The sequence below is a fragment of the Manis pentadactyla genome, chromosome 7 (assembly GCF_030020395.1).
Source record: "Manis pentadactyla isolate mManPen7 chromosome 7, mManPen7.hap1, whole genome shotgun sequence".
NCBI classification, from domain to species: domain Eukaryota; kingdom Metazoa; phylum Chordata; class Mammalia; order Pholidota; family Manidae; genus Manis; species Manis pentadactyla.
The window spans coordinates 117612106-117638581 of NC_080025.1; the positions used below are offsets into that span (position 1 = coordinate 117612106).

Sequence of the window (26476 nt, forward strand, 5' to 3'; positions counted from 1 at the left end):
AGCACAGCCGAGCCCACGCCGTCCACCCTCCAGGGCCCAGCAGCGGCGTGGAGAGGAAGCTGCTGAGACCCCGCAGGGGTCACCCTGTCTGAGGAAAAGTAAACTTCTATACTGTTTAAGTTTGGTTTCTGTTAAAGTGGCCAAATCAATACTCTAATGCTAGCATTTTTACTCAATTTTTAATTATAAGAGTTTATAGCAAGGCATCTTGATATTTATAGCCATTCCCTTCCATTCTGATGATCAGTTATTTGATGTCAAGTCCTTGTTGAGGGAAGACAATCTCCTGCCCAAATTGTAACATTTCACAAGTCATAGGTAGTCTCTGGGTCCAGGCAATGGACACCTGGATGGCAGGGACAGAAATCTGGAACTAAATGGCCAGCAGCCTTCCGGGCAGGTGGGTGTTGGGGAAAGTCATGAGGTCAGAGCACAGGGCACAGGACAAATGGGGGCTGACTTTTTCTAAACATAAAAATGGGCCACCCAATATTCCAGTGTTGGGGATGGGAATGTACAACTCCACTTAACAGCATCCACCTACCAGCCTGAGGTAGTTCTGCAGCATCTGAAGAGGGATCAGAGATGCATAAGTCACACTACTGAGGCAGCCCTCTTGAGGACCTGTGAGAAAGAAATATACAAAAGGAAAATTGGCTCCTCCTTGTTGAATAGGATAAAAACACAGTAAAACTTAACATAAATGATACAATCTGTTGACTTATGTAGGCAGAGTTGACATGTGGCCAAGAGGCACCTCTGTGCCTTTGACACTGGCACTGGATGGTAAACAGGCTCTGCTCCTGGCCTCCCAGGAGACCACCGGCAGCCTCTTCTTTCCCCTGGAAGCCCGCCCATCTCCTGTCAATCACAGCCGGGGCCTCCAGATCCCAGGTCTGACACTGTAGCTAGCATTTGCTATCACTGCTGGACTCAGTATTTTACTGTTTATAAGCAAATGTTATGAGCGATAATCCCAATCCTCAGAAAATTCTAGCCTTGGCCACGATTAACACACAGGTCTGGGGTCACCCTTTATGTTACCTGACAATAGCAAAAAGCATTTTTAACACAGTGTCTGTCACCCTCTTTTCAGCACATAGATTTGGCCCCTGGTTTGTTTCTAATGAGAGATGCACAGCATTCAATGATCAGGACAGACATCACCACAGGTGTCAGAAACATGGCTTTTGATTTTCACTCTCCTTAATCAAATGTTTAAGAACATTCAATTACTTAGTAGCGGTAGTCATGCTGTACAGGTAGAGGATGCAGGACAAAAAGATGCAGATTTAAGAACTGGTGCCAATCATGAAACAAATGCTCTCAAGCACCAACTCACTGGGGCTATCTTTACCTGACAAGAGTATAGTGATCTGCTCTGTTTTCCTCTTCCTCATAAAATCCCATGGGGACTGGATGAAGCTCTGACCTGCTGACCATGGTGTATTTCCTGGTTCAAAAAACGAAATAAAATGTCATGAGAAACTTAAAAGTAACTCTTCTTACAAGGGGTCATGTACAATCCCATGTGAGAACTCTAAGGAACCCTGAGCTTAAACTGTCAAAGGCCCACACAGAATGTGTGCGGGTCACACAAGGGGTCAGCTCCCTAATATGATTTGTGCTGAAGGTCAAGAGGAAGGCTTTCAAAACACACCTCCAAAGCCGTCCTTAGGAGGGGTTATGAGGGACACCTGGAGAGCGGAAAATACAACTGAGTACTTCTGGGTAAGTTCTCAAGAGCAAAGCCGAGCTGGATGGTTCCTCCAGTGCCTGCTTCACAAAGTCCAAGCGCTTTGGATAAGATAACAGGTCCTTTATGGTCAGGTTCCTTCCTTCCTATCCAACAAATTTTTAGATTCCAGGAAAAAAAAAAACCAAGTAACTTCAGAGGTTCAGAATAAAGCACACGTTCTCACCATCTGAGCCCTCTGGCTCATCGTACCTCATTCTTTCGAGGATGGGTCCCACTTCAAAGGCATTCACTCTAGAGAGGGATTCGTGGAAACCACTTACTTCCATCTCTCCCCTTCCACAGATCAATTCTTAAATACCTTTCCTCAGCACGCCCCCAACACACGTGCGTACCCCCACCCATAACTCGCTGCTTATCTGGAGCATGGTCCCTTTAATCTAGGTTGGGTTATGGAAACAGTAAAGTCACTTATATACATACATTAATAGCAATGTTATAGTTAGCAATGACCACGTGGCTATAGCCAGGCACTAAACTAAGGCTTTTACCCACAAAAATCAAAGAGTTTTTTTTAGATTTGAAAGGCTAGTAGGGTAACCACGGCTCAGTGACGAGCATGAATACTGGAACCACCAGGCCTCAGTACCTATTGCCCACAGAGGTGAACCTGATGGTGGTGAATGCTCATTTGCCTTCACCAGTTTCCTTATTAGCTGGATGAGGGCTGAGGATACAGGGCCACTTCTTTCAAAACATGGCTATGCTGACTTTGTTTATCAGACTCCTGGACAGAAATACACCTGCATAACACTCCGTTGTGTGGGCAAAAGGGGCCCCTGAAAACCTTTTATGACTTATTTTCTTAATGCAATTATTTAATTATGTGAGAATTCTTCTGTAATAATTGTAATTATTTCCATGATCATGCCCAAAGTCCAAAAAATTGTCATGAACAATTTGCTTTAAAAACATGGTTTTAAACATGTTTATACATGTTTCTAAAGTGATTTAGCAGATATGAGTGAACAGAAGAAGGCATTTTCTGATAGATGAGCTCTACATAACAGCATGGTGAAACGCCCCCTTGCTTTACTCTTGACCATTCTTTTGCAACATGGTGCTGTTGAAAATTTACAACTTTCCTGTCAGACAGACTGGGATTTGAATCCTGACTGCTTTGCTCCACAGCTGTGTGACAAGTTATCTTGTAACTAGTTATCAGTAAAATGAGCCCTTTGTAAGGACATGCTGAGGTCCATATATAAACCTGCCAGCCCAGTTTTGACATAGCAGCCGATTCCTCTTAGACATGTTCTCCTAGTTCAGAGGAAAGAAACTAACCAGGGACAACTCACATTTGCAGAGAACTTACTACTCTTACCAGAGAGCAAATCTTGTGTTTCTAAGTTCTCCCGAGTCTGTTTCACGATGTCTATCAAGCAGAAACAAGCAGTGCTCACCCTGACTCACCCCACATGGAATCTTTGACTATGTCTTCCTTTAAGGGCTTCTTCCAACTCTAGACTTCATTAGGACGCCCACCCTGGAGGAAAGGTGCTACTGCATCACAGCATCCCTAGCACAGCCCAAGAACAAATCTGGAGCTGTGTTCAGGACTTACACAGGAGCAGGCAGCTGCGGTGTGATTAGTTTCTCACATTTATCAAAATAGGAACTGCAATCACAAAGCCTCATCAAGGGCTTTCATGTCCCTTTACTCTCTGAGTATTATTTGAGGCATAAAAGCATTTTTATACTAACAGGCAACATTATGGAATGGCTGCATTGTGAATGCCCAAGTTTTTCAGCACCAGCAGCTGCCACAAGTGAGCTTTGAATGTGTTTAATCAATGAACTAAGCATTAGGTGATGGAGTGCATAAGCATAAATTAAACAGAAATCTTTCCCTTCCTCGCAGGAGTGCTGATACCTATTGTGATGGATCGGATGCTGCTTGCCCCGAGGCCAATGCTGGAGTCAGCGCTGTTATTAAACGTCACATCTTCCAGACTCCACCATCCATCAGAAGAAATTGCTTGGAAATGGTTTGTCAGAGCTTGACTCACTGCTTTTGAAAAATCATCCCATGATGTCTGTTTGCGGATATTTAAAGCACATATTGTGTTTTCACATTCAAAGTCATCGGAACCACAGTTGCCTGGCTGAATCTCACCCACTGAAATCCTTAAGGGTATTTTAAGAGCATCTGATGGGAGAATAAAAGAATTAGGGGGAAAAACCCTGAAAGAAAAAAACCAGCAAAACTCTTACATACCACAGTCAGATGTGAACATTTTAGAAACAAAGGGCAGCTATCATATTTCTTTAAATAATATGAATTAAATGTTCTGCTACTGAAGAAAACTGGTCTCCCAGTCTCTTCACCATTTCTTTGGAATCATGCTGCCTGAACTATGTGTCCTTCCTTGTATCTTTGGTCCTTTCTACTTCATTGACTCTTTCCCTTCAGCAAGATTCTCAAGTTCTTAAAAAAAAAAAATCTGAGAAAACTAGAACCCGCTCTTGACTCTGAATTCTCTATATTGCCCTTCTCCTCACCTGCACTGATAACATCAAGAATAAGGCAGGTTTTAGTTGTATAGGTCCGTGTGCTTGGGATAGTGCCTTTGGACTCAGACAGACTTAGGTCTGAGCCTGAGCCTCAGAGTCAGCCTTCTCCTAGCTGCGTGCACTTGGTAAATTGCCTCGATCTCTTCATACCCCAATTTCTTCTATAAAATGTTGGTACTACTGAGTTATTATGAAGAGTAAATGAACTCATGTTTGGGATGGATTTAACACACTGTTACATATTAAGTAATCATATTTGATAAATGGAAAACAATGCAGTAAAAGCTTTTTTAAATGATCTTCCTAAGCTATGAGATGAACGGACTGAAGCCCCGCAGAGGTGGGCAGCACCCCATGCGCTCTGTTCTCATGAACTGAATTATATGCTTACCAACAGTCAGTTGTGTTTATTCCCAAATCTTCTATGTCTGTTGAATTCATTACTATAATCAGTAAGTTAAATATTCCACATATGGATGAAATGAGTTACTATTCCTATGAAAATGAAGTTGAACACTTTAGAGACACTAAACAATGGAGTCACTAAAGCCATCTAATGAGGTACAGATGAGATAACTACACACAACAGGAAAAAAATTATCTCCAGACAGATGCTGCCTTTAGTGGTAATTATTACATATATAATCATATTTAAGTCCTCAATCACTAGAAATCACAGGTAAAGCATTAAAGGTGTGGTTTGTTCAGAGAAGAATAGGTGGAAGTTCGATCATACTAAAGACTTTAATCTAAAAGTTGAAAGAATTCCTTTGTGTGTTTTAGATTAAAGCAAAATGTTCAAAGACATGTACTTTTATGACCTTGTTCTTAAACTCAATTTTTCCATTCACTGAACAGCTATTGGATTATTTTGGTTTCCGACTGTCAATCCTCATTTTACTTATCGACATCACCTGATCCCTCTGATCTCACTCTGCTCTCTGATACACTCCTACTGGATTTCCTCACATTTCATTGGTCACCCTTTAATGCTGTTCCTTTGCTGGTCCCTCCCCTTTTTCCAGAATTCTTTATGAGAGTGTTGCAAGGTTCATTTATTTTATTTGTTTCTGTGTTCACTTCCTCAGTGATCATCCAGTTCCATGACTTTAAATATCATCTATAGACTGCTGACTCTAGGATTTATATATCCAGCTCACACCCCTCTCCGGTATTTCTCCTGGCTTGACACCTACACATCGATCTCCTAATAGACATCTCAATTCATACATCCAAAACTGAACTCCTGACCTTCATTAGCAAAATCTACTTCTCTCACTGGCCTCCTCTTTAACAGGTGATGGCACTTCCATTGTACCAATCGTTCAGACTGAACAGTATGGCGTTGTCCACGGATCCACCCTCTCTCTATTGGTAAATTAACTATTCATAATAAACTATTCATGCTTAGCTTTAGTAATGAAAACAACGAAGAAAAATATTTTTATTTGTCATAGCTGGAATACACTGGCTTCTAATTCAGCTTATTTTATCAACATATTCGGAACATGATAAAAAAAACTTGTAGGGAAGCTAAACCTTTATTTGGTAAAGTTTATATATGTAACTCATAGAGAGTTTCACATGTAACATGCAGTCCACGAGGAGGCTGTTGGCTCTACCTTCGTCCATAACCGGAGCCCTACCACCTCTCATTGCGTCCTCCGCTACAATCCCAGACTGAGCTGTCATTATCGCCTCTCCCCCGGACTGCCACAGTGATGGCCTGCCAAGTCTTCCTGACTCTACCTGTCACTTCCTACAGTCTACTTTCAGCAAAGCAGCCAGACTCCACCATCCGTCAGAATGTACATCAGATCCTGTCACTCCTAGGCTCAAACATGGAAATGGCTACCTTAGGTCCCTCTGATGGCCCACAAATTCCAACCAGATGAGGCCTTGGCCCCCACACCACCTGTACCTTCTCTGACTTGTTTTCCTACTTCTCTCCCCTTACTCATCCTAACCCAGCCACTATACCCTCCTTATAATTCCTCAGTCACAACAGTTCCGCTCTTGTATTTGGGCCTCTGTTCACTGGATGCTCCACCTGGAATGCTCTGAGCTGAGATATCCTCAGAACAGCCCTGCTCACCTCCTCCAGTGTTTACTTAAATGTCTCACCATGGGGGTTACCCTGACCATCATTTAAAAAAGTTAACTCCACCCTCCCACTCATATTTTCCATAGCACTATTACCATCTCACATCCTGTAAATGAGTTATTTCTTATGTTTACTGTTCATTTTCTGTCTCTTAACATTGGAATATGAGCAAAAGTCAAATTACTGCTACATCTGGCTGTCTGGATAGATTTAGTGATAACTGTGATATGAGATCATAATATTTTGTACAATCTAGCACTCCATAGTCATAAACCCACAAGTCAACCTTTCATAAAATGTGCTGTCAACCATGTGCACTTAGATCTGGAAGGGACCCAAAAGATCATCAGTTATCTATTTGACAGGTAGGTAACCAGATGTTCAGAGATAATCAATTTGTCTATGTTGATATTGTCAGCTACAGGCAAAGTACCCAGCCATGATTTCTCATACCTGCTAGTCTTATGTCTAGGAAGACAATCTAAGTCAGAAGAAAAGAGCAGTAATTATTTAAACACTGTCCAAGGTCAGTGAAATACAAGGAAGATGTAGCATTATCTGAATAATAATGAATTCTGTAAAAAGTCATTCTACATGGAAAAAAATAAGAACCACGTTTATAATCAATAAAAATTTTTATAGCAGCGAGGGTTCAAAGAACACAAAGATGAGAATGAGGGAACTGTAGTTGCATGATTAGTTTCCCCATCGTCCAGGGGCCCCAGCAGGGTGGACGCTTTGCCCAGGACTCACTCAGGTTCTCCAGCAGGTGTTTGCAGTCATCGGTGGCAACATCGTGCGCAGTCCGGCTGCACTTATCTCTCCTTTCCGGCTCGAGCCCCCCGTGCCTACACAAGATTTCTAGGCAGTTCTGTAAAGACAAAAGCTCTATTACCTCATATCCAAATGAGTAAAGTCAAGCAAAAAAATCCAAGGGAAAGTCGTTTGCCTGTAGCAAGCAAATCCAGAATTCTCACTAGAAATCTTAGGGCAATTCCAGCAACCCAAACATACAGATGAATCTAAGCAACTGTTTCAAAACGAAAAGCAAAGAGTGCTTCATTTAAATGTGAATCACAGGATCAAAACACTGCTCCACACAACAGCCTACTAGATTTCAAGGGGAAAAAAAAAAAGCTTGCTAATCACAGTTTGCAGAGCGAAATTAAGAAATTGAGTTCACCCAACTGTCTTTTCATGGTAATTCGGCAACGTAAAGCAGAAGGCTCACTAGTGGATGCTCCTTGCTGTCTCCTAGGCTGTGGACTGCTTTGCCGGTCACGGAACTGTGGAGCTCCGGTTGTAAGGATCCTGTCCCAGAATCCTCGTGAGCACGTTTATATTTGAGATTTTACATAGTCCTATTTTATTTGGAAAGTATGAACACCAGGGTGATTTTTTAGAAAAACGTTCCCAACAGATATTGAAGCTATGTGCCCCCTCTTTTTTAGCTTTTCTTTATTCTGTGTTGCTTCAGGGAGTTGCCATTAAAAAAATATCAGTAATCTATAAACTGAAAAGTTTACTTCTCCAAGATTTTTCAAATCAAAGTTGAAGACAGACAGTATATATGCAAACATTTTCAAATAAATAATTGCACAGCAAGATATTACATCACAGTATTTATCAAGGAACTCTGCTATATCAACTTTTACTACTGCATAATTTATTTACTGATTTCCCACCAGAAAAAGCACCAAGTTGAATAGACAAGAAACCTTGAAAAGGAAGTAACAATTGAAACAAGAAACATCCTTCTTATTGCTCTCCTACAGTCATACACACACACACACACACAGGCTTTGGGCTGACTTCCACTTCTGACAACATAGCAAACCAGGTACTCTGAAAAGCTTTCTCTAATCTTGCTGTAAAACACCCATTTTCTGTTTTGTAAACACATCTTTTTCCTTCTTTTACATAAATATTTTTACTGATGTATAACATCCGTATAGAAAAGGGTAAAAGTGAGTGTGCATCTTACAGAATTATCACAAAGTGAACATACTTGTGTAAGGAACACTCTGGGAGCCTCCTTTGCATTCCCTCTCAATCACTAGCTCCTCTCTTCTTCCCCCACAGGTAACTCTGATTATGATTTTTAGTATCACAGATTGGTTTAACCTGTTTATGGACTATATAAATGGAATCATAGTGCAGGTACACTTTAATATTTGGCTTTTTTTCATCCAATATAATGTCTCTAAAATTAATCCATGTGTTGGAAATAGTCATAGTTCACCTTTTTTTAAAAAAAATTATTGTGCATCATTTCATTTTATGAATACGCCACAACTATCTATTCTTTTGTTAGTCATTTGACTTCTACTATGAACACTCCAGTACATGTGCTTTGCTGGACATGTATACGCATTTCTGTTGGGTGTGCGTAGAGCTGGGCTGCTCGGTCACAGAGTGTACATATGTCCTATGTCAGTATGCACTGCAAAGAGCTCTCAAAGAGGCTATGCCAGTTTCTGCCCCCCACCAGGAGTGGGTCTGAGTCCCAGCTGCTTCACATTGCCCCCAAAACGTACTTTAAATGCAATCATGGGTTTACAAGGAAATACAGGAAATCCCTACAGGTTCGAAAGAAAAGCAGAGAGTCAACTGGAACCACTAATTAAGTGAAATTTAAATAGGAAGCCAGTGCTCCTTTGAGGACAAAGTTGAAATAGGCTATCTTTTTGGATGCTAAGGAGATGGGAGACTAGGCCTTGTATAGTTGAATCAGGGAACCCCTGACTGAAGAAAATCTGTCTGGGACAAAGGGAACTGACAAGGACCTCGGTTTCTCTGGCCGCTGCTCAGGTTGAGGGACCTCCCCTAATAATTGCAATCGAAGTCTGTCTTTCATGGGTCCCTGGTTTGGAATTAAGAAGTCACAGCTAAGAAAGGAATTGAAAACAAAGTCAAATATATATATAACAATTCTTATCAAACTGTTATTACTAATTTGTACAAAACCAGTAAATGAGTAAGAGCTAATGAGAAATCCTAAATGTTGATTTAGAAATTAATGAGAGAATTAAGTAGAACACAATCTGAGCGCTGAACTTTGTGAATTCCCAGATGACAAGAGATAAAAACAACACATTTATTACACGTTAGTACTTGTAGTAAAAGCATGTAAGAGCTAAAACACACCTGAATTCTAATCTGCCAATATAAAAGATTTTATCTATGACTTTTGATACATCATTTAACATTTTTCTGCTTCAGTTTCCTTATCTGTGTACTAAATATCTGTATTTCATAGGGCTGTTATGTGATTTAAATGGAAGTCCCAAAGCTTGTACAAAAATCTCTTATACTCTTGGCACATACTAACCTCTCAATATTTATTAGCTGCTGTTATGACTATAATCAACATAATCATCACCACTTAGAAAACAACCCAAATACTCTGTTAAATGATGAGTAATTAGAACACATCAACAAATGTCACTGATCTCAGTATAACTCTAGGTGACGCTACTTCAAATTACAAGGAGCAATGATAAAATACACAATCAAAATGTGCAAGATTCTTTCATGTCTGACCTTCACAGTGGGTTGTATGTAATTTCTTTTCCCCCTGACCCAGCTAGGTTAGTGGGCAACGATATAGGCAGCCACTTTCTCTATAAGGATGCAGGAAATGCTGGTCCCTGGGAAGACAGCTGGATGACACATATCCAAACACTGCCACAAGTGTGCACCAGGCTCCATGCGAAACACAAAGAAGGTGAAAACTTTGGTCCAACTGACACTAGCAACAGCGGCTATGACAACTATTTGAGTGCGTACTAAGTGCATATATTTCCAACTCTTCTCAAGTATTTGGTGCTCATCAATCCGTACTACTTTATGAAAGAGCCACTGAGCGCCTCTGTGCCATGTGTTACATTAGAGTTGAGGGTTGTGATGGTAAGGTGACCATTCTTTTTCTCAGGGAGGAATACAAGTGTAGTGAGGAGACCTGGGGAGAAGCACACAGGAGTTTGTTGAAGTGATGTCTCAAGTTTTCCTATTGGAGGAGGAGGGGGAAAGATGGAGAAAAGAACATGAACTCTTTCCCTGATGGGGGGGACTGTATGAAGAGGATAAATGCTGTGACGCCAGTCCCTGCTTCTGGGACTGGGTCCCCAGGCTGTCCTACCCGAGTGACGTAGACCGAGAGATCTAGATGAATGACCTTAAGCCAAAGTCCCATTGATTATGATACACATGTATCTGTTACATAGAGACTTTAAAAAGCAGTGGCTTAGGCTTAAGCTTTCACATCTACTCACATCCCATTGGCCAGAACTTAGGTAGGAAGTTCTGCAATGGAAGCTGGAGAACGTAGTCTTTATTTTGCATAGTCATCAGCCAGCTGAACTCTGGGGGACACATTAGTCTAGAGGAAAGTAAAAGAGATACTAAGAGATAGTGAACCACCTCTGCATGCTCCTTTAAGGAGAGCTGAGAAGGTGCCAGTGTCATGGAGACTAAGTCCAAAGAGCTTGGGATAGGGTCAAAGCCAGGACAGGTGGCTGAGAGTTCAACACTGGAGAGAGGGAGTGAGAGCAAAGGCAGTTCACAAAAGCAGGCGTAAGGTCCAGCGCAGGTGCCAGGAGCAACCTGGGGGTGTGGGTGTGCCCACTGCGCTGCAGGGTGGGGAGATGGCAGCTGTAAAAATGGGAAACAATGGCATATGCAAGAAGGCAGAATTAGGAGTGAGTGGCCAAGGATGAAGGCGGCTGGAGTCAGCGGTGAAGGGCTGGGTGCTAAGGGGTTTGGGTTCTTTTCAGCAATCATAAGGATATTCTCAGGAAAGTGCCATGACCAGCTCGGGTCTGAAAACCAATCGGAGCATTTGGAAGATAGATATCAGAAAAGAGGCAGGTTACGGGAAGGAGACCAGCTAAGAACAAACTGTAATAATGGTTCACTCGCTCATCTATTCATCAAATACTCAGTACTTGTGGGCCAGAGACTGCTGGGCACAGTTTATAAAAAGATAAAAAAGCATTTTTTTGAGGAGATGGAAAGGGAAGGAAGCATGCAAACCAGTACAGTAAAGAACATGCTCTCAATCAAGTGTGGAGAGGTACCTTCAGGACACCTAACACGTGGAAGCCAACACAACGCTGAGATGTTTTCCAGGCAGGGAAGAGTCAGGACAGAGAGGCCATTTGAGGTAATGGGAATAGCACATACAAAGACAGGGAGAGAAGAGAGCACAGGATCTCTGCCCAGCAGGCAGCTGAGCATGGTCAGGGCACAGACTGCTTTAGGGAAGGAGACAGGAGGTATGCCTGTGGAGGGAAACTGAGTCCAGATGACAAAGGGACTCATCTGTCATGATAAACATCTGACACTTACCCTGGAAGTGGTAGAGCCTCAGAAAGATGTTAAGCAGGTAAATTATTATGACCAAATTTCCCTGTTAGAAAGTCCCCTCTCGTGCACAGACAGCAGGTGAGGAGGACTCCCCAAGGGCAGTGCCCATGAGATACAAAGAAAGCAATGTATTCAAAATTCATGTATAAAGGCATAAAATCTAGAGTGGTATTACTCACTCGAATTCACTGAGTTAGTAAGATGGGGAAAGCAAAGACAAATGCCAGGATATGTTACTGGGTTAGGAGAGGAGAACAGAAGAGGCAGCAGCTGGCTCAGGGGCATCATCCAGGTGGACCTGCATCTTATGGAAGTGCAATGAACATGGTCATCAGTAGGGCTACCACGACACTGTCTAAACTGGTGCACTTGTAAGAGTAAAAAGGGGTAATAACTACCCCGGGGTGATAGGCATAGCAAGGACTGCACTGGCCAATGGGGAAGTCTGCTCCTCTAGTTATCAAGGACGTGCACTGCAAACCGTGGCTCTCTCCTGGATAGGACCTTCCTAGATGGATTCAGAGATTGGTTAGGCAGGGCTAGAGGTAAGATTTTAGAGTCCCTTACAGATTATATTCTGGGGATCAATGAGGTCATTCAAGGGAGAAAGCACAGAGTGAGAGGAGGCGGGTCCAAAACCAGATCCATGATAGGTGTGAGCGGAATACACTGGGAAGTCCAGGTCTTGGGTGAGAGGTGGATCATAACTCTAGTTGGCTAAGTTTACACTAGAATCCTTCAGGATTCTGTCAGTTAATCAGTGCTGCTCAGATTAAACAAGGATGCAATCAATACTCTGCATTGAACATTCTGGGGAAAAAGCCTTCCCTTTGCTTGTACACAGCTGAAGTCAGTCTGGCCTTTTCAAAAATAATTTTATGAAAATCATGGGGAAAAAAGGAAATAATTTTCAAAAATAATTTTATGAAAATCATGGAGAATTAAAAGCATAAAAACAGATTCCAAAGAACAGATTTCTATTTATCATGATGAACACTTACTCCCAAGGATTCTGTCCAATTTCACAGGTATTATCTTTCTCCTCTCCTAGCCAGTTACAAATCTGTGACACAAGGAAGGAATTTAGTGACTCCTACCATCTTCTTCTTTGACAGCCATGACCCAGGAAGAGGGAATCTAAATCCTGGTGATCCACGTGGGCCTCTGCACTTGAGACACACACACCTCATCCGACCACCCCGTCGAGGTTGATGCTACAGCATAAGAGTAAATACCTGACATTCCCTGGCAAAAAGCTAACAGTGCATCAGGCCGACCAAAGTCCTAGGCAAGAAGGGCCTTAAGATGGTGACAAGAGGACCCTGCCTGCCCAGAGAACAGTAGGCCTGCCCAAAGGTGACCTTCCAGAATCCTGGAAATAAATATCTGGAAGAAAGGTAAAATGCCAGCTGTGGAGATTAGGGTTTGGGACTAGTTAATGCAAAGGCCCCATTTAAAGCTGAAAGACTGGATAAGCTCTTAAAGAATAGGTCTAGCCAGCTGCAAATGGAGCTTTGGAACTGCTTCCAGTTATACTAAATAGAAAACCCAGGAAAACAAAAAGAAAACTTGGTCATCAAAGTTGGAGGGGAGGAGAGGAAGGGCCAGTGTTCTGGAAGCCAAGGACAGAGTTTGCATTAAATATTCAACACGTCACACACCCAGAAAGACTGAGTAAGAGCATGAGTGGTAGGAAGTCACTGGCTTTGTCAATATATAAGCTAGAATTATAGTTTACTCTTGGAGGCAACGCTTCAACAACAGAGATGCTCAAATTTAGGTAATCTCCCTTATGTTTCTGCTGCAGGAACTTGACATGCTGAAGATCTCCTGACAGTACTGTTTCACTAAGAAACTCTTCTTTCTATTCACACTAAGCAAGGAAAACAAAGGATTATCCTGAATGATTAATCACAGGCCAGCTTTAGAGAGAGGCACTCTTATTATCAAACATTAGATGGTGATTTGCATAAGTTGCTTAACCATTGGGAAAAAAGACCAAAATGGACTAACATGGAAAAATGCACTGACTTGAGAATCTAATCTTCTAGGAGTTGACCTTAGGGAATTAGTTACAGTATTTCCCAAGATTTAATTTTTCATCTGCAAGACAAGGGATTAGACTGGATGAGCTATGTTCCTTCGAGCTCTGAAATTCCATAGTTCTTTATTGAAAAACACATGGAAGCAGAAGTTGTCTTCTTGAATAATGATGGTACTACTACCTTTGGGAGATTGGACACATATATGCAATGGTAGAGAGAAAACACACCTGTTCTTAAAGTTCTATTTATGGTCAGGGTAGAATCTTTTTATCCATACAATGATTAACTCAGAATTGTAATTAATATTTTCAGAAAATCGGTCTTAGCAACTTAGTGATAAATGGATTACCTCCCTGGAGAATGACCTCAGCCAGGACAGAAACACTGCATTAGGCAAATGATGCAGAAAGATTTTCCAATACCTCTGACTAGGAAAGAAGGGAGGCAGCCCGGTACAGTGTGAAGATAATGAAATCAGGCAATCTGGGCTTCATTCCCAACTTCTATCTATTACTCCCTCCAGGGTTTAAACATCCTAATCATAAAATGAAGAGGTTAGACTGGAAGATTAAGTATCCACTCCAGGGCTAAAAAAAAAAATCTATTATTTTAATCCATTATTTTACTTGGCAGTATGTGGATGCTGTCAATCATGCTCACTTTTTAAAATGTCTCTCGTTCAAAATTTATCTTACACTTCTTAAAGTAAGAGCATGCAGGGAGAGTTAAATGCTGTGAGAGAAAGAGGTTGTATTTCCCTTTACTCAACAATGACAAAGCATCCATGTTTGCCAGGGGCCTGGATAACCACGCAGACACCATCCTTGATTATAAAAAGCACCAGGACGAGTAAGGAGTTCACAGTTAAGGAGCTGAGTGGCCACACCACGGCCCTGCGCTGCAGGAAGGAGTACTCACCCAGCGCAGTGGCTCCTCCCTCTGCCCAGCCAGCGCGAGAGAGTCAACAGCCAAACATTCTAGATCAGTGATGCTTCAGTTTTGTTTTTGTTTTGCCTCAGGTTGAGTGCATGCATGTACAACCTACTCCTGTCAGTAACATCTTGCATACTTACAGATTTTCTCAAGGGAGTGGAAATAGCTTCAAAATGGTTCAAAAAAGGAACCGCACCTTTCCACTGTCAAATGAGATTAACTGTACACTATCAAATTTAAATTTTTCACATTTCCCATCTTTGTCTCCTAAAAACTTTTATGGAGTTCCATTCCTATTGCATTCCATTCAAACCAATACACATATATCAAGGCCACTGAACTTTTGCAGGTTTTTTGGTTGTTGTTAAAGGCAAAATGAGAGAAAACTGCTCACAAGCAACACCTCCACAATGAACTGAATCATGCCTTTTTCACACTTAAAAAAAAAAGTCTAAAATGAACAGCTTCTGCTTCTGCTCTAGATAATAATAACAGGAAGTTACCAACCAGGAGCTCCAAATGCACATTTCTAGCTATTCCCTGATATCTCCATATGGATGAACATATCGCAGCACTTAAATTCAGCATGTCTAACCCCACATTCTATTTTCTTCTCACAATGACGCCTCTTCTTTCCTCTTTCTGGGAATGTCACTATTCAATCCTTGAATCTGTCTCTTCAATCTTTGGATGTTTCTAGTCTGTGATTTCTCTTATTATTTCTACCACTCCCGTCATGCTTTACCTAGTCTCTCTCCCTGCCACCCATTATTTCATAATCACCCATCTTCTAAATGTTATCGCTCAGTTAATTGGTTTAAGACATGGAACTGATTATTTTGCTCTTTTGTGCAAAATCTCCCAGTGGCTTGTCACTGAAGATCCACCGAGACCAGGGCCCCTCGTTTCTCACTACTGTTCATCAGCTCACCTGGAGCGGTTACCCACTGCTACCTCCAGTCTGTGTTCCTGCTCTCCCTCCCCCTGAGCGGCTCTTCTTTCCCGGGAATGAATGGCAAACTTAACCTACTCTGCAAGACCCAAATCATTTCCATCTCCTGCAGGAGGAGCCATTTCGGAACCTAATATCTCAGCAAATTTGCTCTCTGAAATATGTACATTCTCTTTCAAAAGAATAAAATTTTGTATTTTTACTGTTCCAACTGTCTTTACCCTTGTTTTAATATTTGTGCTTCTCTTATTCAACATTTGTCTCCTGAACCCTTGGCAATGAACTAGGACTTATCTAATGGCATAAATGATCCCTGAAATTGTTAGCTTACACAGTGCCTTGAACTCACAAGCTTCCTAATAAGCTTTTTTATTGCTTAAGCATATTATTGCTAAAGTGATTTAAATACAAAGAGAAGCATTAGTAAGTGGCCTACAATATTATTTCCTTAATAACCAGCATATTTTTCTTCTCTAAGTGATGAGTGAGCTCTAGACCTCCTGCACATACATCAGTAAGTCAGCACAGGTCGGGCCTAAGTTAGGTGGGTCTGAGCAGTGGGCATGCATTGAATCCTGACCCTCCCCTAACTCATAGCATGGCCTTGATACTGAATTTGAAAATCTGGTGGACTAAATCAGTGCCAAAACTCTTTCTTCCAATTTTACATGAGGTAAAATGCCTGAGGTTACTTTCACTTTTGTTAACAAACTCCAAATATGATTTTTATGAGATGTCTCATATACACTTCACCATAAATATCTGCTAGAACAGAAAAAAATCAGCTCATATTGGTAGTTGATCATATCCTATAAAGGTATCCCTCAGTGTCCGATTATTCACCTGACATACACTCAGTCAACAGCAGATAACTTTGCCATGCATCAAATTACACCAGTGTAATGAGGCCAGCTGCTGCCAGACGCACCTTAAAACCCTTTGAAGCAGCAATATGGGCAGCAGTCCAGCCTTCCTTGTCGGCATGGTTAATGAGGTCTGCAGAAACCACAGGCTTGGATGTGTCTTCAGGCCTCTCTTTTCCTCGATCCAAGTCAGAGATGCCCAACGTGGGTTCCTTCTCAAGCGGAGAGTTCCCACCAGCTGGTGCTCCATGGTACATAAGAAGCCTGAGGCTGTCCACATTACCAGCGTCCACAGCTGCATGAACTGGTGTCCAGCCATCCTGAAAATGAAATGACCAGGGGAAAGGGTTAATTAGAGTGTTAATGTTGACAACTGTGTTATTTAAAGTTCACCTCTAAATGTTCTTGGGCAGGGACCACTGAGCAAAGGAAAACAGGCATTCTAATCCTGAATATCACTGATGAGCTGAGTCAAATTTTTTTACCTCTCTGTCAATTACTGTATTTCCCATAGCTATGACTCATGCTTGCCATTTTATAAGACTTTCCACTTAACAGCTGACCAGGCATTATGAATGAGAAAACAAAACATCAATTTAATGCTATAAAAGAGAATGTTTAAAATGTATATCAAACTATAATATTATTAGTACTGTGTCAAAGGAATGCTCTTATAAGCCAGTTTTACTTACAAGGAAGAGTCCTAATCATAGCAATCTTAAAATATTATGCCAATGATTCCAGAAGGAAAGTCTAGAAAAATAGGAAAAAGCAGACATACAGGAAAAACAAAGCCAAAGGACTTCATGGATGTCTTTGGGCTACTACCGAGTGTTCTCTGATTGTCATCAGCTACTGATGAATGAAAGTTTACAAAATGTTCCAACTAAATTTATTGGGCCCATTATCTAGAATATATCACCCTGAAGCCTCCACTATGCACTATAGCTCGCAATACCATAGAACTCTTTTCTAGGGCAGTAGTACTCAGGTGTTGTCACCAGACTAGCACCAGCCACACTGTCTGGGAACTTGTTGGAAATGCAAATTGTGAGCCCCATCCCAGTCAGAGAGTAAGAAACTCTGGGGCTATGACCCAACAAGCTGTTTTAACAGGCCCTCTGGGTGGATTCTGATGCAGTAAAGTTTGACCATCACTCCTCTAGGGAAAATCTTGGTTCCCCCTCTACAGTCTCTCATTGTTGTACAGAGCTATCTCTGCCTCCCACTCAGGGATCCAGCCTCATTAGATTTTTAAGAATCTCACAAGAGAATTCAGAATTACTTTGGTGATTTGTATTTTGACTTTATTTCCCTTGGGTGTATTTTTCTTCATGCAGTATTTCATATTGCTATATTAAATATATTTCAGTGAGGTTTACAGCACACTTTTAAAAAATAATGGGGTAGGCCAGTAGTGATCCCCGGGAGTAAATGTGGTGGCATGAGAGGTGAGAGAGAGGCTTCCTCCTAAAACCACATATAATATGAAAATATAATACAACTAATCCTGAAAGAGCAACAGGAAAGAGGGCTGCTCCAGACAGCATATACCTGGAGAAAAGAACAAACCTCACAGAACAGGGTAACTTACCAAGGCTGTGGCCTGGTGGGACCCAAGCCCTTCCCCCACCTCAGCTCACCCACAGGAGGAAGAGAAACAGAACAGGGAGGGGTGGAGGCCTGGGACTGCTGAACACCTAGTCCTGGAGATCTGCTCTGGGAGCACAAACATACATTTCATGGTGCTTACATGGTACTCTCATGATTAGGAGGTTGGAAAGCTAAGACAGGTAGAATACCTGGAGAGACTGAGATTTCAGCCACTTGGGAAAAGCTGGGATTCATACCTGGCTGCTCTGGGAAAAAAGGAAGGTAATCTGAGAGACTTCCTAACAGCAAGAGGGCTGCTAAAGGGGCAAGGATTTTACTGCTCAGGAGGAAGGACAGGTAGACAAAATTGTCTGGGTGCACTCTGCCCAGCAGGTTGGGAACTTTCACGATCTTCAGGTGCTCCAGCTCCCTGGCTGACTACACAGCTCCAAGGCCTCCATCTGTGATACACAGTCTACTGCGCCTTTCCCCTGGCCAGCCCCAACTGGCTCGCAAACCGGCAAACCCTATCCTGGTGTTAGGCCACCCAGAGGAAAGCCCTGTCTATGGCAGCTACAAACACAAACCATAGAGGCTTATACCTGTGTGCTTGGCCCACTGGTTCTGGCAGTGGAGACAGGCATAGCAGCCAGGAAGCAGAAAACAGCTCTTTCCTCCACCCAGGCACCAATACTGCTCCCCTGCGACCCCTGACATTGATCCAGGGGCTGAGCAGCTCCAGAGAGTACAGCTTCTGGACACTAGAGGGTGCCACATACAAATATGAAACATCAAAGGAACCTGGTTCAAAGCAAAATTATGAATACAACACCAAAGAAAGATTTAACTGAAAATGACCTCAAGAATCTTCCTTAAAGAGATTTCAAAACAAACCCAAAAAACCATTAACATGCTCATGGAGGTACAGAAAAATATTCAAGAACTCAGGAATGAATTCCAGTGGGAGATCCAATCATTATGGAACACAGTATCAGAAATGAAACATACAATGGAAGGTTTTAAAAGCAGATTAGATACTGTGGAGGAGACGATAAATGAAATAGAAATTAGAGAAGAGAAATACAAAGAAGCTGAGGCACAGAGAGAAAAAGGGATCTCTAAGAATGAAAGAATATTGAGAGAACAGTGTGACCAATCCAAATGGAACAATATTCACATTATAGGGGTACCAGAAGAAGAAGACAGAGAAAAAAGGATAGAAAGTGTCTTTGAGGAGGTAGTTGCTGAAAACTTCGCCAATTTGGGGGAGGGGATAGTTTCTCAGGCCATGGAGGTTCACAGATCTCCCAACACAAGGGACCCAAGGAAGACAACACAAAGACACATAGTAATTAAAATGGGAAAGATCAAGGATAAGGACAGACTATTAAAAGCAATCAGAGAGAGAAATAAGATCACATACAAAGGAAACCCCATCAGGTTATCATCAGACTTCTCAGCAGAAACCTTACAGTCCAGAAGGGAGTGGCATGATGTATTTAATGCCATGAAGAAGAAGGGCCTGGAAACAAGATTACTTTATCTGGCAAGATTATCATTTAAATTTGAAGGAGGGATTAAACAATTTCCAGATAAGCAAAGGCTGAGAGAATTTGCCTCCCACAAACCATCTCTACAGTGTATTCTGGAGGCACTGCTATAGATGGAAGTGTTCCTAAGGTCTAATAGCTGTTACCAGAGGTAACAAAACCACAGTAAAGAAAATAGAACAGTTAATTACTAAGCAAATGCAAAATTAAATAGACTGTCCCCAAAGTCAATCAAGAGATAGACAAAGAGTACAGAATATGATACCTAATATATAAAGAATGTAGGAGGAAGAAAAAGGAGGAGAAAAAAAGAATCTTTAGATTGTGTTTGTAATAGCATACTAAGCGAGTTAAGTTACACTCTTAGGTAGTAAGGAAGTTAACCTTGAACTTTTGGTAACCACGAATCTAAAGCCTGCAATGGCAATAAGTATACACCTATCGATAATCACTTTAAATGTAAATGGTCTGAATGCACCAATCAAAAGACATAGAGTCACTGAATGGATAAAAAAAGACCCTCTATATGCTGCCTACAAGAGACTCACTTTAAACCCAAAGATACACACAGACTAAAAGTGAAGGAATCGAAAAAGATATTTCATGCAAGTAATAGGGAGAAAAAAGCAGGAGTTGCAGTACTTGTATCAGACAAAATAGACTTCAAAACAAAGAAAGTCACAAGAGACAAAAAAGGACATTACATAATGATAAAGTGGTCAATCCAACAAGCAGGTGTAAACATCATAAATATCTATGCTCCCAACAAAGGAGCACCTACATATGTGAAACAAATACCAACAGAATTAAAAGGGGAAACAGAATGCAAGACATTCATTCTAGGAGACTTCAACACTCCACTCACTCTGAAGGACAGATCAACCAGACAGAAAATAAGTAAGGACACAGAGGCACTGAACAACACATTTAGAACACATGGACCTAACAGCCATCTACAGAACTCTATACCCAAAAGCAGCAGAATACACATTCTTCTCAAGTGCACATGGAACATTTTCAAGAACAGATCATATACTAGGCCACAAAAAGAGCTCGGTAAATTAAGCAAGATTGAAATTGTACCAACCAGTTTTTCAGACCACAAAGGTATGAAACTAGAAATAAATTATGCAAAGAAAATGAAAAATCCCACAAACACATGGAGGCTTCACAACATGCTCCTAAATAACCAATGGATCAATGACCAAATAAAAACAGAGATCAAGCAATATATGGAGACAAATGACAACAATAATTCAAGAGCACAAAATCTGTGGGACACAGTCAAGGCCATGCTAAGATGAAAGTATATTGCAATACAGGTCTACCTCAGAAAAGAACAATCCCATATAAGCAGTCTAAACTCACAATTAATGAAACTAGAAAAAGAACAACAAATGAGGCCCAAAGTCAGTACAAGGAGGGACATAATAAAGATTAGAGCATAAATAAATAAAATCGAGAAGAATAAAACAATAGAAAGAATCAATGAAAGCAAGAGCTGGTTTGTCAAGAAAAATAAACAAAATAGATAAACCCCTAGCCAGACTTATTAAGAAAAAAAAGAGTCTACAAACATAAACAGAATCAGAAATGAGAAAGGAAAAATCACTACAGACACCACAGAAATACAAAGAATTATTAGAGAATACTATGAAAAATTATATGCTAACAAACTGGGTAACCTAGAAGAAATGGACAACTTTCTAGAAAAATGCAACCTTCCAAGGTGGACCAAGGAAGAAACAGAAAATCTGAACAGACCAATTACCAGCAACGAAATTGAACTGGTAATCAAAAACCCATCTAAGAACAAAACACCTGGACCAGATGGCTTCACCGCTGAATTTTATCAAACATTTAGTGAAGACCTAATACCCATCCTCCTTAAAGTTTCCCAAAGAGTAGAAGAACAGGAAATAATTTCAAACTCATTCTATGAGGCCAGCATCACTCTAATACCAAAACCAGGCAAAGATACCATAAGAAAAGAAAATTACAGACCAGTATCCCTGATGAACAGACAGGCAAACATACTCAACAAAATATTAGCAAATAGAATTAAGAAATACATCAAAAAGATCATCCATCATGATCAAGTGGGATTCATGGATTCATCCCAGGGATGCAAGGATGGTACAACATTTGAAAATCCATCAACATAATCCACAACATCAACAAAAAGGACAAAAACCACATAATCATCTCCATAGATGCTGAAAAAGCATTTGACAAAATTCAACATCCATTCATGGTAAAAATTCTCAACAAAATGGATATAGAGGACAAGTACCTCAACATAATAAAGGCCATATATGACAAACCCACAGCCAACATCATACTTAACAGCGAGAAGCTGAAAGCTTTTCCCTTAAGATCGGGAAGAAGACAGGGATAACCACTCATCCCACTTCTATTCAACATAGTCCTGGAGGTCCTAGCCATGGCAATTAGACAACACAAAGGAATAAAAGGCATCCAGTTCAGTAAGGAAGAAGTCAAACTGTCACTGTTTTCAGATGACATGATATTGTACATAACAAACCCTAAAGAATCCACTCCAAAACTGCTAGAACTAATATCTGAATTCAGCAAAGTTGCAGGATACAAAATTAATACACAGAAATCTGTGGCATACCTATACACTAACAATGGACAAGCAGAGAGAGAAATCAGGAAAATAATTCCATTCACAGTTGCATCAAAAAGAATAAAATACCTAGGAATAAACCTAACCAAGGAAATAAAAGACATATACCTTGAAAACTACAAGACACTCTTAAGAGAAATTAAAGAAGATACAAATAAATGGAAACTCATCCCATGCTCATGGACAGAAAGAATTAATATTGTCAAAATTGCCATCCTCCCTAAAGCAATCTATAAATTCAATGCAATTCCTATCAAAATACCAACAGCATTCTTCAAGAACTAGAGAAAATCGTTCTAAAATTCATATGGAACAACAAAAGACCTCAAATAGCCAAAGCAATTCTGAGAAGGAAGAATAAAGCTGGGGGCATTACGCTCCCCAACTTCAAGCTCTACTACAAAGCCACAGTAATCAAAACAATTTGGTACTGGCACAAGAACAGACCCATAGACCAATGGAACAGAATAGAGAGCCCTGATATAAACCCAAGCATATATGGTCAATTAATATACAATAAAGGAGGCATGGATGTACAATGGGGAAATGACAGCGTCTTCAACAGCTGGTGTTGGCAAAACTGGACAGCTACATACAAGAGAATGAAACTGGATTATTGTTTAACCCCATACACAAAGGTAAACTCAAAATGGATCAAAGACCTGAATGTAAGTCATGAAACCATAAAACTCTTAGAAGACAACAGAGGCAAACATCTCCTGATTATAAGCATGAGCAACTTCTTCCTGAACACATCTCCTCGAAAAAGGGAAACAAAAGCAAAAATGAACTCATGGGACTTCATCAAACTAAAAGGTTTCTTTATGGCAAAGGACACCATCAACAGAACAAAACGGCATCCTACAGTATGGGAGAATATATCTGACAAGGGGTTAACATACAAAATATATAAAGAACTTACATGCCTCAACACCCAAAAAACAAATAACTCAATTAACAAATGGGCAGAGGATATGAAGAGACAGTTCTCCAAAGAAGAAATTCAGATGGCCAACAGACAGATGAAAAGATGCTCCACATTGCTAATCATTGGGGAAATGCAAATTAAAACCACAATGAGATATCACCTCACACCAGTAAGACGACTAGCATCGAAAAGACTAAGAACAACAAATGCTGTTGAGGATGAGGAGAAAGGGGAACCCTCCCATACTGCTGGTGGGAATGTAAGCTAGTTCAACCATTGTGGAAAGCAATATTGAGGTTCCACAAAAACTAACCATTTAACCTGGCATTCCCACTCTTGGAATTTACCCAAAGAATACAAGTTCTCAGATCCAAAAAGACATATGCACCCCTATGTTTATCGTAGCACTATTTACAATAGCACAAATATGGAGACAACCTTAGTGTCCATCAGTAGATGAATGGATAAAGAAGATGTGGTACATATATACAATGGAAAACTACTCAGCCATTAGAAAGAAACAAATCATACCACTTGCAACAACATGGATGGAGTTGGAGGATATTATGTTCAGTGAAATAAGCCAGGTAGAGAAAGACATGTGCCAAATGATTTCCCTCATTTGTGGTATATAACAATGAAGCAAAACTGAAGAAACAAAACAGCAGCAGACTCACAGACTCTAAGAATGGACTAGTGGTTACCAAAGGAGAAGGGTGTGGGAGGGCAGGTCGGGAGGGAAGGAGATGGGGACTAAGGAGTATTATGATTGGCACACATGGTGTGAGGGGTCATGGAGAAAACAGTGTAGCACAGAGAAGGCCAACAGTGAATCTGTGGCATCTTACTACACTGATGGACAGCGACTGCAATGGGGTAAGGGTGGGGACTTGATAATATGGGTAAATGTAGTAACCACATTGTTTTCCATGCGAAACCTTCATAAGAGTGTATATCAATAATACGTTATTAAAAAATTTAAAAAATGATAATGGGGTAGAAGACAGTGAGAAAAACAGACAACAAAGGGTGGTAATCACCTATACTTAGATGGAGTCACCTGATCATTTGCTAAAACGTTCCCTGGTGATGTGGATTCTTCTCTGGTTCTGCACCTCCTACCAATCAAGTTGACCTGACATCACAAGACCATGGCCGGCAGTAAGGGGAGGGAGTTTGGTGCAGTCCTCGGCCGTACTCCAGCCGGTAAATCATCTCGTGCCTATTCTTTCTTGGGCTGTGGACACCATACTTCAGTATCAGCCTTAATTGGGCACCAGCGTGTACGCGCTCTTGGCCCTCCCTAATTTATATTACAAAGGCCTGCAGCAGGTCCTGGACAACTTTTAATCTTCCATTCTCCTTTGATTTCCTACCACAAGTCACAGGAAATACTTAATTATTCCTTTAAGATCCTCCATCATCTCCGTACTTTAGAGCCTCAGTACATCCAGTGATTTCATTTGGCTCATCAATAATTAGCCTGAGACCATGGATTTTTGTTCTCTAACTTGTAAGTTTGTGACTTAATATTTTCATATTGCACCACTTATTTTTCATTCAAGTTGGTGATGTAAAATCCATTTTTAATATGTGAAATAGTCTTATAATGAAGATGTGTAACATGTTCTTTGATATAATACATTAAGTGACATGAATAAATATAACACTGGAGTGGGTATTTTCTCAGATTGTCAAAAAATAAATAGAAATGAGATTTTTAAAAAGCTGTAGCAATAAGACTCAATGGAAAATGTCCATAGCTGGCTTATATTATATCTATGGTTGCACCATTAACTGCTGGTTTTCTTTTCCTTAAGAATAACCAACACCCAAGAATGACCTGTAAAATAGGTAATGCACTTTTCCATCCCATGAAATTTTAAGGATGTTTCTTGTGAAATGGATGCACAGTAAAGTCGCTCCTCTCTTAACAGGAGAGGTGTAAGGAAATTAAAATGTGTGTACTTCTCTTTCATCAGGAATATGCTGGAGGGGGTTGATTATTATACCTTCAACATTTTGGGAAGCTGCAAAAACTAAAAGAATAGAATTTCTGAGCCCAGTGACATGGTGGACCATGGCTCAAGTCCTTCACTCCTCCAGCCCTTACATGGGCCCCAGGCAGAGAAATGCACTCAGTGGGGGCCAGGTTGATTTATCTGTATCATGGCAGGTTGATGAAGATAAATTTGGGAGGGTTAAATGAGAAGTTTCCTTTCAAATGTATTTCTGTGCAGCCGAGCCAGAAGTATTATCCAAGGACTCTTCTGTGCATGAGACTCTAAATGTCCTCAGTTTCTAAATCTTTGACTTCCCCTGTGTGCCTCATACAGGAGATAACCAGAATTGCATGTGATGGAGTCAGCACTTGAATAGCATGTTTGGCTCCATCGTGGATTTCCACATACAGTGCTTCAAGTTTTGAGGCAAATCTAGACAGTGGCCCTGACTGTGAGTGCTGCATCCTGGAAATAACATCAGTTATTAGTGGGCACAAACAGCCCTGCTCTGAGTGCCGGCAATGGGTGCCCTGGGTCACAGAACTGCTTTTTGTTGACCCATTACAACTGAGCACCACTATTGGTGATAATGAAGACAAACAGGATGACAGCTAACATTTGTTAGTTGCATACAATTTCCAAGCATTACACCAACTACCTTACATAGATAAGTGTATCATGTTAAAATCCCCAATAATTTTTACTAGTATTAGTCTCATTCTGTAGAGGGATCAAGCAATGTGCAGAGGAGTGACTTCACTTTGTGGAGGCAAGGTTCAAGCCCACAAGGTTCGATTTCAAAGTGTGACCTCTCAGCCACTGTGTGGTACCTCTCTATCATCATCGTCACCACAGCCACGGGTTATAAGTCTACAGCACTATAAAATATATAATGCACCTTGAAGATACATCCAGAATCAGACCATTCCTCACCATTTCTATCCCTCAACCATGATTCAAACCACCATTACTTATTCCCTAAATTAACATAACAGATTCCTTACAGGCCTCCTCACAGCCACTCTGCTTGACCTATGGATTATTCTTAACATTACAGCCAGAGTGGTTCTTATAAAAATGAGTCTGTCCACATCCTTTCTTTCTTCAAAACCATCCAAAGGCCGATTCTAAGTCCTTACCATGGCCACCAGGCCTTTCATGGCCAGCCTCTGCTACCTACCTCACTCTTGTAAAACTCCCCGAGGGGCCCCGAGGGTG

General features: G+C 41.0%; 1 protein-coding gene across 5 annotated transcripts in view; it reads right to left on the bottom strand.

Annotated features, from left to right (window-relative positions):
- The window catches only part of CTTNBP2 (cortactin binding protein 2), a 161569-nt gene that overhangs the window by 33328 nt on the left and 101765 nt on the right, over positions 1–26476 (bottom strand). For all 5 annotated transcript variants that reach the window (XM_036905678.2, XM_036905680.2, XM_036905681.2 and 2 more), the window contains 5 exons: positions 16600–16854; positions 7128–7245; positions 3630–3905; positions 1358–1453; positions 545–624 (listed from right to left, as the gene is read on the bottom strand). In XM_036905678.2, the coding sequence (XP_036761573.2) occupies positions 545–624; positions 1358–1453; positions 3630–3905; positions 7128–7245; positions 16600–16854 (825 nt within the window). The remainder of the gene's footprint in view (positions 1–544; positions 625–1357; positions 1454–3629; positions 3906–7127; positions 7246–16599; positions 16855–26476) is intronic.